At 37.5% G+C, this 17,782-nt stretch overlaps 1 protein-coding gene, 2 long non-coding RNA genes and 1 pseudogene across 8 annotated transcripts; 2 read left to right on the top strand and 2 right to left on the bottom strand.

The window, feature by feature from the left end:
- The first annotated feature begins 275 nt into the window (after positions 1-275).
- Positions 276-2,449, top strand: LOC133716648 (heat shock cognate 70 kDa protein-like). The gene is made up of 2 exons (XM_062143330.1): positions 276-504; positions 990-2,449. The coding sequence occupies exons 1-2, from the start codon at positions 276-278 to the stop codon at positions 2,447-2,449; spliced, it is 1,689 nt and encodes a 562-aa protein (XP_061999314.1).
- A 2,456-nt stretch (positions 2,450-4,905) lies between these two features.
- LOC133718028 (uncharacterized) lies at positions 4,906-10,136 on the top strand. Of its 5 annotated transcripts, none has more exons than XR_009850065.1 (6): positions 4,906-5,821; positions 5,907-6,033; positions 6,155-6,297; positions 7,049-7,144; positions 7,360-9,969; positions 10,053-10,136. It is a non-coding gene; the product is annotated as an uncharacterized LOC133718028 (long non-coding RNA). The 5 variants fall into 5 exon arrangements; XR_009850066.1 differs by lacking the exon at positions 10,053-10,136 and having other exon boundaries at positions 4,928-5,387; positions 5,558-5,821; positions 7,360-8,283; XR_009850064.1 differs by lacking the exon at positions 10,053-10,136 and having other exon boundaries at positions 4,932-5,795; positions 7,360-8,271.
- On the bottom strand, positions 9,771-12,833 carry LOC133718027 (uncharacterized). 2 transcript variants are annotated; one of them, XR_009850063.1, is made up of 6 exons: positions 12,532-12,833; positions 11,422-11,476; positions 10,880-11,007; positions 10,652-10,724; positions 10,100-10,167; positions 9,771-9,994 (listed from the first exon to the last, which is right to left on the bottom strand). It is a non-coding gene; the product is annotated as an uncharacterized LOC133718027 (long non-coding RNA). The 2 variants fall into 2 exon arrangements; XR_009850062.1 differs by lacking the exon at positions 9,771-9,994 and having other exon boundaries at positions 10,007-10,167; positions 12,532-12,822.
- A 3,384-nt stretch (positions 12,834-16,217) lies between these two features.
- On the bottom strand, positions 16,218-17,709 carry LOC133716647 (auxin efflux carrier component 4-like; annotated as a pseudogene).
- Between the last annotated feature and the right edge of the window lie 73 nt (positions 17,710-17,782).

The following is a 17,782-nucleotide window of genomic DNA, read 5'->3' as shown; positions in this document are numbered from 1 at the left end:
ATATCATCTCTTTCATATGGAGGTATCAGGGTCATTTTAGTAAGCCACATTAAATTAACAAAATTTGGTTAGACACCCTTAACCCTAAATCTCAACACGGAATTACTCTGAAAAGAAAAATCCTTCTGGTTAGATGTTTAGAGATTTCTTTCCTGATTTTATGTTTTATGAGTTATATTACTTTCCTTATTTTACACACAATGTTACGACTATAAATATATGAACTCTTCGAGAGTAAAACGTAAAATCTTGGAGACGACTGGGAAAGTAGAACAATGGCTGCCAGGTTGAGATCCCCGATGATCGGAATTGATCTTGGAACCGGATACTCGAGCGTGGGCGTCTGGAATAGAGAGAGTAACTGTGTGGAAATCATCGCCGACAAGAAGGGCAACACCAGGATTCCGAATTCTATGGTGTTTACCAAGACTCACTGTCAGTTTGGTGTTTCTGGCGACATGGAGGACCAGCTTTCAATCGATCCCGACAACACCATAGTCTCCAGTAATTTTCAGCACCTCTTGTTTCATTAATTTATTTTATTTTATTTTATTTTTTTGATTTGGGACCAAGATAAAAGAAGACGAGGATTGTTTGCATGTTTTTGTGAAATTTATTTGCTGGTTATTTAAAAACCTAAAGTGTTCTACCAGTGTGATCGGAAATATTCGTTGTTGATTTGTGACTCCAGTCTTGTTGGTATGTTTCAAAGCTTTCTAACACTGCGATAGAATTGTATATGTATTTAAGGATAGAATTGTATATGTTAGTCGAGTTTGGCTTCTTTTTTTTCTTGTACCTAACTAGCTCAATAGCCTTATAACTTAGGGTTAGCTGTAACTTATAAGTATATACTCCTGCATAAATAATAGTTTGGCCTTTCTTTCCAAAAGAATAGGTCCTTTCTGAGGTTCAGCTAATTTCATAGATTATTTTTGCGTTATTTGTTGACTAATTGACCCCTTGGTTATTCATTATGTTTGTTGCAGATGTCAAAAGGTTAATAGGCAGGAGAGACAAAAGCCTTATATTCAGAAGATTTCCATATATTCAGAGTGATTTGCATCAATATCCTTTCCAGGTCACTGCCAACTCTATTGGCATGCCTACGGTCGCATTTAATTATAAGGGAGAACCGAAACAGTTGTATGTCGAAGCAATTTCTGCCATGGTGGTCAGCAATTTGGTTGAGATTGTTAAGACTCATCCTAGCATCACGCATGTGAGCGATGCAGTCATTACTGTACCTTGCTACTTCACCACCTCCCAGAGAGGTGCTACCATAGACGCTGCACGCATGGCCGGCCTACAATACGTGCATATTGTCAATGACTCCACCGCTGCAGCTCTTGCGTATGGTTTTAAAGGTAAAGTGCATGCAGAGCGCGAGCAGAAGAACCTTTTGGTTTTTGATCTTGGTGCGGGGAGTTTAGACGTGTCTCTTGTTAGGATAGAGAACGGTAGATATCAGGTTATAGCCTGTATTGGAGACACACACTTGGGTGGAAATGATTTTGACAAGAGAATGGTAGATCTCTTTGTGCAAGAGTTCCAGAATGATCACAAGGAGGACATCAGTGCAAATCCAAGGGCTGTTAGGAGGTTAGCAATAGCCTATGAGAGTGCTAAGAGGACTCTGTCATCCAGAGAAATAAACCAGGCTACTATTCATATTGATTCGCTGGTCGATGGTATCAACTTCGATAAAACTATTACTAGGGACACATGTGATCAGATAAACATGGATTTGTACCACAAGTGTGTAAAGCTAGTTGATGAATGTTTAAAAGATGCTGCTATAGACACAAGTAGTGTCTCCGATGTTTTGCTCCTAGGTGGTTCCTCAAAGATTCCTATGCTGCAAGAACTTCTGGAATCTTTCTTCAAGGGGACTCGAGTGAGCATCCACAGAGACGAAGAAGAATTGGTCGCTTATGGTGCAGCTCTTTTGGGTGCAATGTTAACCATTGACACAGATGAGGTGCAATCTCTGTCAATCTGTGATGTAGCTACACTGTCTGTGAGTCGTGTAACCTCTAGCCCGATAAATCGAATACTACCTGCAAAACTAAAGAAGTTAGATGTTTTCAACAGGAAGACCGCCATTTTTCCAAGGAAGACTCCCCTCCCAACCAAAAAGGAACAAAATTACTCCATCTCCTCACATAACTTTTGGTTCCATAGAGAGAAAAGGTACAAGTTGACTCTTTATGAGGGTCATGACCAGATGGATCTTCTGGGGACATTCGAGTTTACTGGAATTCCAAAGGGTGCTTCTAAGATCACTGTTTCGTTTGAAATAAACCACAGTGGATTCTTGTTTGTTACTGCCGAGGCTGACAACGTAAGGATTGAGGTAACCTGTAAGAGAGGCCGATTGACCGACTACCTCGATGTGCACCATCTCAACTCAGAGGTCAGGAATTACATGCAATCAGCAGTGTACTAGACACCATTGGCCTAAGACAAGAGATATATATATTTATAGTATGGTATAGGTAATATGTGGGTATATGGCATGGTTTTAAAGTTTTTTTTTTTTTTTTTGGGACTTTAATATCGAATGATCTTTGTTGTATTTCTGTTTCTTTTATGCGATCGATTTACAATTCCTTTGGTTAATTCTCTAGCTTTATGGCCTTGGACCTGAATTCATTAGCCTGTAATTTCAAGGCATCGGAGCTCCTAGTTGCTAATAAGTACATCTAGTTATTTAGAAGGCACATGAACTATAAACATGCAAAGGCTCAGGTAAGTTGGTTTGAAGTGATTTCGATCGGAATCATGATCGATGTCGAAGTTAAAAGTCTGCGTAACCCTTTAAGAATACTACTAGCTAGTGATCGAGGAGCCACTTCCATCAAATTCAAAACATCACTCAATTACGTGTGATGAAAAGTCTCCTGATAAGAAAAGGAAATAAATTTTTTTTTGAAATAAGGGCCAGTGCGGCTGCCCTCAAGCCTCCATAAATGAAACTGTCGAATACAAGGGGGGGACATTGAGCCTAAACCCCAGATTACAATAAGAACCTAGAGTACATCCTGAAAAGAGATCCAGTGACGACTCTACTAAACAATTGTATTCAAAACCACACCAACTAGCAAAGAACTCGCTCCAGACGGTTCTATTTGCTTCCCAGCGATGACACAACGAAGAGATAACTAGATCTGCAACTCTTATACAGCTAAGCATAATGTCCATTCTCACAGCTCTCCTATCATGTTGCCACTGGAATCTACATCCAGTGGCATGAAGTCTCATCCTGCCACTAGGAGGCAGCGACCATTTGACAACGCAAGGAACTCGCCACCTACCTAGAGCAGACAAGGCACTGAGAGTGCACCCACAGGCACGAGGCCCGACATGCCCTACACGCCAAATGTAGGGACTTATTACTCGCAAAATGCGCAAACCAACTAAACAACAAACAACAGCAAACAACACACTGCAAACAAAAACAGTAAAAACAACAACAAAAAACAAGAAGTAAAAGTCCAAGCAGCATGGCCCTGACAGTAAGGCCCAGCCCAACTCCCGCACACCACCACCAACCAGCTCCACCGTCCATCAGGCAAGCCACCAGAGCGCACCACCATCAACCCGCCGCCTTGCACTGAACCGTCGCCTTTGCGCATCACAGCGCCACAACACCGCCACACCACAAAGCCGACCGACCCAGAACCCGGCCGACGTCAAAACCCAGCTCACCGGAGTAATCAGATCCAGATCTCTACAACGAAATCGAAGATCCAGCCACCGCCTGGAACCCAGCCTCAACCGAGCCGCCCTACGCCTCCGCCGCTGCACCATGTCCAGCCTCACCCACTATCGGAGGAGAACAGATCTAGATCGCTCCGCCCCGATCGAGAAACATCCACTTTCTTCCTTTGCTGTGCTAGGCCGCCACCACAGCACCACCCTACAAGGACCGATTAGGCATCCTCTCCCGGACCGAAACGCAGCGGCAGGGGCGCCGGCGGCGTTCGGCCGGGAGAGATAACTCGCTTTCTCTCTCTGGTTTTTTCGCAGCGCGTGAGGCGCGTTCCTCTATTTTTACCTGCTTTTAAGGAAATAAATTTTTATTTAGCCGAAGAAAAGAAAATTTAGTACAACATATATTATAGGGCCAGTAATGATCCACTGCTTGCTGCCTCATGAGCCTACGCTATTCTGATATCCTTTCCTCTGAAGCTTTAGCTTTGCGTGCTGCTGGTCTTGAAGCTGCTCTTTTACATAGTTATAAATCTATTGAAGTTGAAGGTGAATATTCCACTACAACAAAACTGAGCTATAAACACCATTGTGAATGATGTGGATTGAAGTAAAAGACAACCATGATTGGTGTGTAATGGCAATAGCCACCATCTTAGACACCAAAATTTGAAGGGTTCCCATTGCTGGCGTGACAAAGACTCAAAAAGGCACTATCACTTTTTTGGTGACTTTCAAACTGTGGGCCCCATCACCAGAAAACACACTATCTAGCAATGGTGACTGCAATATTTCATATTAAAAAAAATTAAAATTAATATACAAATTCAATTCTCTGAAAAGAACAATTCTTGGCAGCCTTAATTCTAGGCATGGTATCTGCAATTTCCTCTTCTCCTCCATGGATGACTACATCAAATAAAATGACACTATGTCAAAAAATGCTTCATACCATACCCCTCAGACGACAGAAGACGTTTTTTCTGTTGTCTGATTTTTTTGAAAGTCTTCAGACAACAGATTTAACTATTTATGTCGTCTAAATGGTATCAAAATCAACAACAATTCAACTTTTTCAAGTTTGTTATAATTTAGAAAATTCAGACAACAGATTCTGTTGTCTGAGTAAATGGAAAAGTTTTTTCTCCTTATGTGGACAAAAACAGTTTTTTGGCCTAACTACAAGTCCCTCTTCTTCTGACCTAGACCCCCCCCGCGTTCCACCACTTGGTGGAAAAATGAAAAAGCTCACCGTCTTCGTTCATTCTTAGTTTTCCCTCGCCCGACCAAGCAGCTCCTCTTCTTCGCTGCTCTTCCTCCATCACTGCTCTCTCATATCGGTCTACAAAGTACAAACCAACAACCAAAGCAGCCTCTCACCCCGTGCTTTCCCGTACCCAGTGAAAAAATCAAAACATCTATCTCTTTTTTACCTCGCGCTCTCCTGACCTAGAGCAACTAGAGCTAGCTATCAGATCGATTCATTCCTCTCATCTCAAAACAATGAGAGGTTCTTCTTCCCCAGGAGAGACGGAAGCTAGAGACGCACCGCTCAAGCTAGGTTTTGGACACAAAAGATTCTTCTTCAACCTCTCCTCCAGATAACTTGGGTTTTGGTTGAGTTCTTCAATTTCACGAACGATTCCGAAGTATTGATTCACTATTGTTGGATGGTAAGCCTCTTTCTCCGAAGTATTGATTTGTTTTGGGTTTTAGGGTTCTCTTGGGATATTGATTTGGGTGTTTTTGCTAATGTCCTTTGCAATTAGGTTTGGGTGTTTGGGCTTCTATCGATTTAGAGATGTGGGTGACTGAAATAGAGTTGGGTCTTACTCTAATTTAGGAATTTGCTGCTGGGTTTATGGATTTGGGGATGGTTTGTTCTTCAAATCGATTTGGTTGTTATTTGGGTTCAAGGATTTGGGGATGGTTTTTTTGACAGGAAGGTATTTTTATTGGTAACAGTTTGTCATTTGTTGGCACCTAGATTTTTAAACTTCTTATCTGACTGTTTTTTGGCTTGACTTTTGCAGGTTTTTCAAGCTGATGTTAATCTCTTTTTTGAATCAGTTTGTGGAGAGGTTTGTGATTTCAGGGGAAATTTAAAGTATTATGTTTCCCTTTTGTATTTTGGTTTCTGATAGTGACTACTGTATTGAACTCTATTCATGAGGATATATCTTCTGCTGTAGGTTTATCGTCTGAGGCTGCTGGAAGACTGTAACCTTTTTAATTGAAAATGTCCAAGATAACTATATTTGTTTGTTAATTCATTGTATCTGATGAACTCAGTCTTGGCCTTGACACCTGCTACCAGAGGTGCGTGGAATTTTTTTCGTTTCTTTTACTCGACATGGAAATAGTAAATTTCTATTATGACTATGATGCTTGGGTGGATGAGTCAAAGCCTTTCTTTCTCATTGTGTATTCACCTTTACAGTTTGGAATGAGATCCAGAAGTCATCACTGTCATTTGTTTGACTTGCAGGATGGTAGTATGAGCAACATTGGCTATTCTCAGTTGTTCCAAACACCCCTCAAATTGGCCTACTACTAATTGACGTTCGGCTGTATCCTTTAGATGTAAGTTCAAATATTCTGTTGTTACTTTATTAGAATTCTTACTGGTTACGCAATTTTAAGTTTGTAATTTTTTATTGCCCTGAGCAGCGATTATATCAGTCAAAAGTGCATAGTTAAGGAACAATTGTTTTGTGCTGTGGTGTGGCTTGAACAAGTAACCCTATTAGAGGGAGGAGATAACTCTTTGTTCTGTGTATAATTTGGCTCAACTCTTTGATGCTGGTTTTGGAATTTAGCTTTTTCAAGTAAAGCAAGCTTATGTCGTTCGTTAATTATCTGAAGCACAGTCTCTTTGGGATAAATGTTTCAGTTTGTATATGCAAGTTTGAGAAAGAGTAACATTTTGCTTGACAGGCTCTATTGCAACTTTGGTCAATTATTAGCATCTCTAATGCGCATTTAAGAAAAGAAAAAAACTTTGCTTCCATCTTCTTGATTTAAATTTCATGTTTGCTTGATCTGATTTTTTTTTTTTTTTTTGCTTTTGCTTCTATTTCTGCTTGATTTGTATCTGTTTGATTTGATCTGATAAAAGTTTTTTTCTTTTGTGATTTTATTGCTTGCCCAACACACATACGGAAATTTCCGTATTGATTTCTGTTTCATTAGTCTTCTTTACTGATATCGTTTTGATGTGAAAGATGGATGCTTTATGTCTGTTTTCTGTTGTTTCTGTTTCAAATTTCAAAGTTGCAATATATACTTGGTACACTGCTGACATTCCTTGAATTGTTTCTTTTTCTCCTTTTAGTCTACTCGCAGTCAGACCATATTACTAGACCTGCTCCTCTAATCATTTGGTACCAATAGAACAAACAGAGCAATAACTAAAACTCTGCTCAATCAGGTAAACTAATCTCCTTATACTACTTCTAGGAATGTTTCCTCTCTCCTGATCTTGGAACATTATCATTCTCTAATGATACGTATATTGGTATTTTTTTTTTTTAAGTTTCAATACATAAAATGCACAACTGCTGACGGGTTTTAGTTAATTTTTGGGATTTTCGTTTTCTTGGGTTTCTTGAGGTTAATGCGGGGTTTTATATGGTTTTTTGGCAGGTACAATCTCAAATGTAGTTTTATATAGTTTCTTGGCAGGTACAATCTGTAATGTTCCTCGGGTAATTTGTAACATTATATTCATTTGTTTGGTCAATCTCTAATAGCTATCGTTTGTTATTATTCCTGTGTTTTTCATATACTCTACATTTCCTGTGTTATTATTCCTTGGGTGATTCAGGAAGTACTAAATTTTTCATGTTGGGTGTTGGGAATGAGATACAGATGTTATTTACCCTAACAACACCAGTACACTCTGTTATTTACTTGGTTGATTGTCTGCTATTTCTCTTTCTGTTCAAATTTAACGATTCAAGGCCAGCTCTTTCTTTTCTTTTACATCATTTATTTTAGAGAGGTTGGATTAGGGATGGGAATGCAAAGGTCCGTAAATGATTTGGTGCTTCAGTCAGTGGTCTTTGTAATGATGCAGTTCTGACCGTTGACATATATTTTTAATAGAAAGGCAACTAGCACAAATAGATTTTTATATTTCTGAATGACTCTAGCTTCCATCATTTTGGTTTTTCACTTTTTCTATGTTAAAGAAGACAACATGAAATACAGAATTAGATGAACCGCCTTCTTGGATGCAACTCTGGTATCAAGTATTTTCAAAATCTCTTCATTTGCATTGTGACATGGTATCTTTGTACAATGTAGGTAGATTGAAAACCAAAATTTTTACTGGTATGATGATGATCTCGAGCTTGACAGTCAATTATTAAGCTTCAAAGTGAGTGGATAACTGCATGCCTTACCAAATTTTCTAGCCCGTATGTATCTGTCTAAGCTTTAAACATTCAGTACAGAATGAGATAGAATTTGGATATATTCCTTTTTTTTTTTCTCTCCATTTTCTGGACATGTACTGTTCTTTCTGTGCGGATTATATAAAACAGTACTGTATGTGGGGTTAAGCAGTTATCTGATCAAGCTTTCTTATCATCATTTCTCTGCAGATTTGCTACCATGTTCTTGGGTTGGTTCATGGAATCTGGACCCCTATTCCTCGAACTGCGAGTTTATGTCTTCTATTACTCTTAAAAGATACACTTTAATCATTCTCAACAATGAAGAAGTCTTCGTTGTTTCTTTCCATTTTGTGAATGTACAGATGGTTTCAACAATGAAGAAGTCGATCTTTGATGAACAAACTAACAAGGCCTTAAGGAAATTGCAAAAGAATGCTCAAAAGAAGAGAAGGCATCATGATGTGGTTCGAGCTGAATGGGCAAATCATGTTATACAGTTCGAATTTTGGTTCTGTTTAAGGTAGATGAGTAGCACTTGGAACTGTTTTTGTGCATTCATATATAACTGATGGAAACTGTTGATGAACTTAAATTATGCATACTCTCTGTCTAGCTACTCTTTCTTTACCTTATAGGTTTTTGACTTGGTGCACTAGGTAAATGATCGAGATAAGATGGTTTTTTGGTTCTCTTGATCATATTGTAACTGTTGGCTAGGTTTAGAGTTGGAACTATGGATTGCATTTTGGATGATGTTGATGCAATTAATGAAACGAAGCCATCATTTTCAATGCTGATTTTAGTCCAATTTTATGGTTTTGATGATTGTAAATGACTGATGTTAAAATGGTTGAAAGGCAACAGATATATGCAGGTTTATGTTGTATCAAGAAAATACAGCACAATTTATGTTGTATCAAGAAAATAGAAACAAATGATCATATGTTGTTTCTACCAAGTTCAAACAACAGAAAAATAGAGTTCAAAGAGCTCTCAGACAACAGAAGTAGGTGATTGATATGTTGTTTCTACCACGTTCAAACAACAGAAAAGTAGAGTTCAAATAGCTCTCAGACAACAGAAGTAGGTGGTTGATATGTTGTTTCTACCAACTTCAAACAACATAATTATGTTGTTGCATACGAAATCAGTCAACATATAACTGTCATTGTTCTTCAAATCAGACGACAGAAGCATCAGCTAAGCTTAATATTGGTTCAATCAAACGACAGAAACAACAAAAACTCTGTCATCTTACATTAACTACATCGACAATTATTTTTTGAATCCGTTGATGAAGTGAATTTCCAACAACATTAATATGTAGTGGTATGGTGTTTCAGACGACAGATAGACTCCGATTCTTCAATATTAGGTACTTCAGACGACAGTACCTTAAACTGAATCTGTCGTCTGAATGCATTATCAACGACGGAGAATATCTGTCGTCTGAATGGCTTAGAGACGGCAACCACTTAGACAACAGATTTTTACTTCATCAGACGACAGATATGGTCTGTCGTCTGAAGCATTTTTTGGCATAGTGTGAAAGGAATATTTAGAATATATAACACTTACAAAGCCATAATATGAAATATCAACTAAATTTTTTTGTTGTAGAACAATTGAAATTCTGAAAACACAAGCTTAAGGAAATGGACTATGTAATAATATCAACTTGAAGCTCATGTAATCGATTATCATGAATATGGACTATGTAATAATATCAACTTGAAGCTCATAAACTAAACAACTATCCTAGCTAGGGTAGAATATAAAAGCTAAAACAATAAGACAGATTTACAAACGAAGACTGAAGCTCAGATGACAGGTAACTGCAGCAGCAATTGGGCAGGTACATAAGTTCATATAAAAGCTCCCTATATGTAACGAAGACTGAAGCTCAGATGACAGGTAACTACAGCAGCAATTGGGCAGGTACATAAGTTCATATAAAAGCTCCCTATATGTTATGGATCACATACCTTCTTTCATAATACCAGATATTGCTCTCCTCTCTTCTGATGTATGCATTGCAAGTCCATATCTTTTCCTGCAAGCAGGAAAACACACAAGTTAGCCAGAAAGTATCCACCTGCAATGAAATTTCTTTCGGGCAACAAACTTAAAACAAACAATTATCATTCACATTGACTATGTAGTAAAAGCTGGTCCAATTAAACAACTATTGGCATGGTTGACACATAGAAGGAAAAATCTGAAGCCAAAAACTAGGTTATATTGAACAATAGTATTCTATATATGCATCAAGTTTTTAAGCACTTGCAATTATACAACCATAATATATTAATGGTGGTATTAGCCCACTTTTATGGAGGAGCATACTTAATTACATATTCTTATCCCCTTTATTTCATAATTAAACTTGCATGTTGTCGATAATACAACATATTCTTATTAGACTATGCTTTCAAAATCAACCATGTTCAAGGACTACTTAGGCCATAAATATGTTTTCTTGAACTAGAACTATACATCATTATTCACATTTACAAAAGAATAGATTTTAGGTGTACCTTATTGAGTGAACAACATTTTTTGTCTCCTCATTCATAAGCTCTTGCAGCTTCAATTTCATATTACAACCCCCTACAAAATAATAAATGCTATGTGTCAATTTAACCTATAGGACATACATTAAAAGTAGTCTTGTTATGCCACATAACTCATTAAGTTTAAAAATCTACAAACCAGATATAAACTAGCAATGAAATTGCATATAACCAGTCATTTAAGAATCTTACTTAAAAAGTTCAAATAGATTGATGGTGAATCAAGGACAAGATGATATCCTCATGATTGTATTTCCTTTCCAAGATCTTCCCATGGAGCAGTTTAGCCTTTGACTTTGACAATCATATTGACCTCATCCCTAGTACAGTGATATAAGTTAGTTAACAACAGGCCTCAAAAGCTGGAATGGGCTAGTTAGAAAAATATTCTCTATTTGGTGTAAAGAATACAAAATTATAAAGGAACTGCATTTGATTGATAAGTTCATAAAATTAATTTCCCAGCAAGAATATACACAGTCACATTTAAGACCGATACAAATGTCAGATCTACAAGTAAATTCAATAAAAGCTGAAAGTAGTAAGCATTTATGAGAAACCAATGCTGCAATCCAATAAAATTAAGGTGACATTACAAGATGCACCAGAGCCCCATTAAGTCTGACAGTTCTCCAAAATTATGAACTTACCAGGAGGGTATACAAAGGGACAAAATCACCAGAAATTAATAAGCAGTGCTAAACAGCAGTCACTTGAACAAAAGGTTTACTTACCTTAGATTTTTAAGGACAATCAAAAGTCCAGCCACACCAGAGTCGATTCTGTACTCTGCAATTTCATGAAAAGTAGACAAATGTCAAAGTAAATCAAGCTTTGCAGGAATATTCTTGGTATCGATAAAAAAATATGGAAGTTTTAGAAAAATGATCCAGTAAATACAATAGCAAAAAAAGACAACCATTGTGAGATATATATTCTTGAATGGATAAAAAGAATTACATAACAAAGGATACCATTTTCAGAAATAACAGAAGAATGAAACTGGGAATGTATCTGCTAAAGACTTTAGTAACAATTGTTCCGCAAGAAAAAAAAAAAGCAAAGTTAAAAATTTGCATCATCAAAAGATTTAAACATTATCTCAAACAAATAAGTTCAATATGCTTATTCCATACAACAAAAAATAAACCTGGTTGAAAATTGGAATAAAGTAGCACAAATCTGGACAGTATAATTTCGGAGATGCCAAAAGACTTGCACCATACAAGATATGGTATAGTGCAGCCAATGATAATTCAAAAAGGTTCAAAAATTGAGCAAATTCAGAGGAATTTTGAACTTAAACACATCTCACAAATCAAAATCAACACAATGAAGAATGGCAATAAGCAATCAGACATGCATGAAATTTATAGATGTTGGTATGTTGTAGCCATTGGTAATACAAAAAAAAAAATCAAAACTGAACAAATTAACTCAAGTCAATCTCAGAAATGATATCATCACCATGAAGAATGACATATCTAAACTGAATTAATGAAAAGATTCGACCTTTAACTAGTCAAAAACAATAAAATTTCATGACCTTTAACATGATCTTTAGCTAGTCAAAAACAATAAAATTTCAGCAAAACAGAATTTTCATCAATCTAATTATTTCACCTTTCATTATCCTAAAGATCATGAAAAGGTCCATTCTTTTTCTTTTGTTTTGACCAGTGCGAAAAGCTTCATTCCAACCCAAAAAAATTAACCCCAAAAATTCAAGTTCTGTGTTCAAGAAAGAATTCATGCAAGAGCCTAAAATCAAAATCAAGAAAGAATCATGCACAAGAAAATAAAAACCCAATTTCCTAAAATTCCAAAAGAACTATTTGTTGTACCTTTGGTGCGAATATGAGATTTGACTCCGTATGGGTATGCTTTTCTCGTCATTTTGATGGAGCTGAAACGTAGATCACATAGAAACCACTCAAAATAAAAGACTAAATCCGATTTTGTACGGTACAGGTGGTCATCGGAAGATTACCGCTCTCTTCATTCTTCACACACACACACAGACATTGAGAGAGAGAGAGGAGAGAATGTTGTTCTGCACCGCAGAAAAAGAAAGATAAGAATTATAAGAAGATAAAAGAATTGCTGATTTAGTCTAAAATAATATTTTATATCTTTAAACGCATTGGTGAGGCTTGAACAGTTTTAGTTTTTGTTTTCATTGATTAAATAAAAATAAAAATCAATTATAGAGACACCATTAGAAAGATTGGCGAGATATAGTTTGGGCCCCGTCACCATTACACTAAACGTGGGTAAGAAATGGTGTCCAAAGCCCACTTTTGTGGTAGTGTTCCAAGGACCTGATTGAAATTATTAACAAGACAATTAATTGTTCCTCCTTGGAGTATTTGAATGATTCTCCATGATATCCAACATCTTATTCTCCATGATATCCAACATCTTACTCAAGCTTTTGACTCAATTCAATTGAAGCATGTTTGGCGGGAGGAAACTTTGGTCATACAAATGATGTCATGGCTTGGAGCAATGCTCTTCCTTTCAATAGATTAGGTGTAGCTTGTTTAAGACTTGAGAGGTGATACATTATATATAGTTGCTTGTGTTGTTTAAAGAAATTTCTTTGTTTCTTACCTCCTTTGTCAACTAAGTTACCTAAGAAATAGGCTTTCTGCAATTTTCGCTCAGTATCAACCCAGTCACCCATGTAGCCCATCCTACAAAATGGCTATGTGACTGTATATCACTTTGGATAACACCACTAGGTTTCTACTACTTCGAAGTAGAGTCAATAACTAACCATTCTACATCCCTCTAGATTGCGATTCAGGGCGGAGCAAGAGAGAAAGAGGGATTTGGGTAATGGAAGAGCGTGGCTGCATAATAATCCTTGGGGAGTGAAATTTGCACTCCCCAAATTACATTCTACACTCCCACTTTCTAGTTTTAATGTTTTCTATGTTGCTTGCTAATTCACTTCCAATTCTGCTCTTCTTTTGATCAAAACGAAAAGTCTTTCATCATCTACCATCTCTACCCAAATGTCAATTGATCTCTTCCTTGTTAAAGAAAAAGATGGGGAGTAGGATTGATCAACCTGGAAATCTATATCTTTTGGGTCAACGTTGAGACCTCCAATTTTAGCTCTTCCTTTTCCTTAAACCCTTTCATTTCCAATGAACCTCATCCCTTACCATTCGATTTGGTATGCCTCTGAATTATTGGCGACCATTGACTTTTGCATTTTGCAAGACTTGGTCTTTGCTTGGAATTTCAGATTCTTTCTTTTTGTGGAGGACTGAGGTGGGTGGAAGCTTCATGTTATCTTTATACTTGAGCTGAATTAAGGTACCAAGATCTTATAGCAAAATCTTCAGCTTTCACATTTTGATTCCCAGTCTTTGATCTCTTGGATTTAGTTCACCATTGAAATTTAGCTTTTGGGTGCTTGGGATCTGATTTAAATTGAAGTATTTGGGTTATTTCTAGTTCTTCAGTCCACCCAGAAGCATTGGAAATCAATATAGAACTTGTAAGATCAACATTTCCAACATCCTCATAAGGAATTCTAGTTCGAACATTAATGGGTCTTCATCTACCTCTTAGAAAAAACAAGGATGAGCAGCTAATGAAAAGAAAAAATTGAAGTCTGGGTTTGAAGGACATTATATGATTGATTTTGAAGGTGATGATTTTACCAAAAAAAAATAAGAAGAAAATGAAGGTGGGGGTCTAATTGTAAGCTGGGATTCTGGAATTTTGGGATTGAATGTTGGTTTTTGATCATTCATCCACTCTTGAGACGGGACAAGGATTTGATGTGAATGAGCCTCCATGGAAGAGCTGATTGTTGTTGGGTATTGCAAGAAAGATCGATGGTTATGGGTGATAGGACATATGGGCAAAACGGTAAGAGCAACGATTGAAGTTATAGAATACATTAAAATTAGAAAGTGGGAGTGCAAATTTCACTTCCCTAATCCTTACTTTTAGATAATTTCAATTGTGAATTTTTATTTATATTTCAAGGGTAGCTTAGGAATTTTCAAATTTGGTGAATCATTTGACACCAAATTTTAGCTTCTATTTATAGTAGTGGAGATGACTGTGGGGTTGACTCTATTTTTTCTTTTCTTTTCGAGGGAAATGAATATTCATTTATCCGCACAGCTTCACTGAGTCATTGTCAGGAAAATACATATACCAGAACCTAAGTCTGGGATACATGCATAGCCCTAATAAGTAAACTCCATTAACAAACTCATTGCTCACTTATTCAGAATAACAAGTAAATTAAACTAAAAACTAAACAAAACAAAAAGACATGTTTCGACTAAATACAAAATTCCAAGAAGAGCGAATGAAACTTCGTCAACACATGAAACTTAGTGGCATTCATCTATCTCAAAGTCTGCCACACAGTGCAGAAGCCTAAACAGTGAAGGATCACACTAGTGTGGGAAATCAGCAGATGTGGAAGAGGAAGAGGGAGCTCCGCCGTTAGAATAACGGCCAGGTAGGGCTGGGCCTACAAATATTGGCCCATTGGCCCTGCTCGGCCTGTGCACGACATATTGTGGTATGGCCTATTACAAACACAAATTTTTTTTTTTTTTTGAAAATATAAAAAAATTAAAATGGTGAGATTTGAGCAGTAGACCTCTTTATTAAAAATTTCATGGCAATTTCACCAATGCTATTTCATTAATGTTGTCAAAGCGGTGAAATAAAACATAATCTTTTTTTTTTTGACATAAGCATTTTTTTCTAAATATTAAATATATGTTTACTAATAAAGACTAATCTCATAATAATACAGCTATGAAATGAAGAAAAAAATATGATACTAAATTTGCATTTTATTAATAAAAATTTCTCTCACAATAATATACTAAAATATATATATATATTTGAAATATCTTTTTTTTTCTTTCTTATAGTGGAATATAAAAACTTATTACAAAACTAATCTTAAAAAACTAAGATTAAGAAAATGTTGTAGAACTTTATTTACTTTAAGTTTCTAAGTAGTTAAATAAAATCAATAATAAAAAATTAAAATTTTAAAATTGTGCTTTATAATGGGATGGCACGAGCACGGCCTGTTTATTGACCGGAGTTAAGCACGACTCAACACAATATGGACTTAGGGCCATGGGTCGGACCAGGCTTAATGTTTAAGTAAATGAGGCGGCACGAGCCCGACACGATATATAATAAATTGGCCGGCCTGAGCATGGCACGAAGCACAAATAGACTCGCTTAAAATGGGTCGCATCGGCCCGTGTGCCAGCTCTAGTAATAATGCATTGTAAACATTAATGGGAAAAATACAAGACAATAAGTCAATAACACCATTAAAATGCTATTACTAATAAGGGGCCGTGATCACTTACCCAATTTTAGACTAAAAATTGTCCACTTACTCCACTAAGAGTTTTTTAACCCCATTTACCCAATCTAACAGTGTTTGACAATATTTCCCTCATACTCCCTCTCTCTCGAATCCCCTTCTCCTCCCAGACTCTCTCTCTCTCTCTCTCTCACTGCTTCACGCTCCGGTGAGGTTGGACGAGCGAGGCGTCATTGCCGAGAGCGACCATCTGGACGCGTTGGACTTCCTCACCTTGACGTGGAGCTTGCCGTCGTCGCCGATCTCGGCGACAGTTTCGAGGAAGTCGCGGTCGTCGAGGGACATGACGTTGGAGTCGACCTTGAAGGAGACGATGGAGATGGCGGTCTCTGGGAAATGCTCCATTATCGGCAGCTTGGCACCGCGGTACTCGAAGAGGAAGAGTAACAGAGTGTACCAAATGATGCACTGGAGCACGACGACCTGGACCATTAGGCTGCCGGACTCCGGGATTCGGTGGCCGTACATGGCCATCAACAGCGGGATTCCCATGACCAGAGTATTGGGAAGCGTGGAGAGCGAGAAAATCGTGATCATCCACTCAAGGCTTCCGTTTCGGGTGAAGTTGGTCCAGAGGGCCAGGGCGAAGAGCATGATGATCTTCTGGAGAGTGTCGGCGGCGATGAAGCGGAAGTTCATGGTGTAAGGGTTGTTGGTGGAGATGAAGTGGCATGGAAGGAGAGAAGAGGAACTGCGAAGATTGCGATGAAGCGGTTGATTCCGGAGCATTGGTCCGGGGAGAAGATCTTCCACCACCGGATGGAGTCGTAGGCTAAGATCATGGCCACATAGGCTAAGATTATTTATTTTATTTTTTTTGGTAAATTTGGCAGAAGGCTTATAAGGAAAGAAGAAAGAAGAATGAAAAAACAAGTTTTTGAGTGGTTATACATGTCTATTGCGGGCAATAATATGATTATTGGGAGGCAATAATATGAGTATTGGGGGGCAATAATATGATTATTGTGGGCAAATAATATGCATATAAATTGATCAATTGTGCCTGTAGGGTATTCATTTTTGTTTTGGGAGTTTATGCAATTAACTGGGAGGGCAATAATATGATTATTGGGAGACAATAATATGATTATTGGGGGGCAATAATATGGTTACTGGGTATTATTAGGGGGCAATAAATTCAAACGCCGGAATCCGGTCACCAGTCCAGTAGCCGGATTCCGGATTCCGGTGACCGGTCGCCGGTCGTCGGAGTCGGGTCACCAGACGCCGGAGTCCGCCACCATAGTCAAGCAAGGTCTCCAATGACTTCTTTTTCTAAGTGACAAAGAAGGAGAGGGCAAAATTGTCCCAAAAATAAATAAAAATGAATAAAAAAGTACTTAATTGGGTATTAGGGAAATAATCTCTTAGAGTGTTTGGGTAAGTGGACAATCTCCATTAAACAAACGCTATGGATTATCTAAGCATAACAATTGACTAAATGTCGCGGAAATCTAACTCAAAATCAACATATATAAAAGAAAGCATAACTAAAGCAAGACCTTAAGAATCTCCAGAAAGAGTATATCAAAAGAGCAACATCGCAGTGATTTGACGTGAGAAGAGAGAGGAGGGAGAAGGAAAAAAAATTGGAAAAAATTTAGATTTGTGTGTGATCAAAATTACTCATAAGTTTTTGAATATTAATCATGCTAATATCAGAGCCAGGTTTCGATCTTGGGACCTGTGGGTTATGGGCCCAC

This window comes from Rosa rugosa, chromosome 6, assembly GCF_958449725.1.
Source record: "Rosa rugosa chromosome 6, drRosRugo1.1, whole genome shotgun sequence".
NCBI lineage: Eukaryota > Viridiplantae > Streptophyta > Magnoliopsida > Rosales > Rosaceae > Rosa > Rosa rugosa.
The sequence above is the reverse complement of the archived record's forward strand: the minus strand, read 5'-3'. Positions and strand labels throughout refer to the sequence as shown.

What these genes read in the sequence shown, in the direction of transcription:
- LOC133716648 (XM_062143330.1), top strand. Translation starts at nt 276, where the DNA reads ATGGCTGCCAGGTTGAGATCCCCGATGATCGGAATTGATCTTGGAACC. An exon ending in CGACAACACCATAGTCTCCA is followed by an intron (nt 505 to 989) that starts GTAATTTTCAGC and finishes TGTTTGTTGCAG; the next exon opens with ATGTCAAAAGGTTAATAGGC.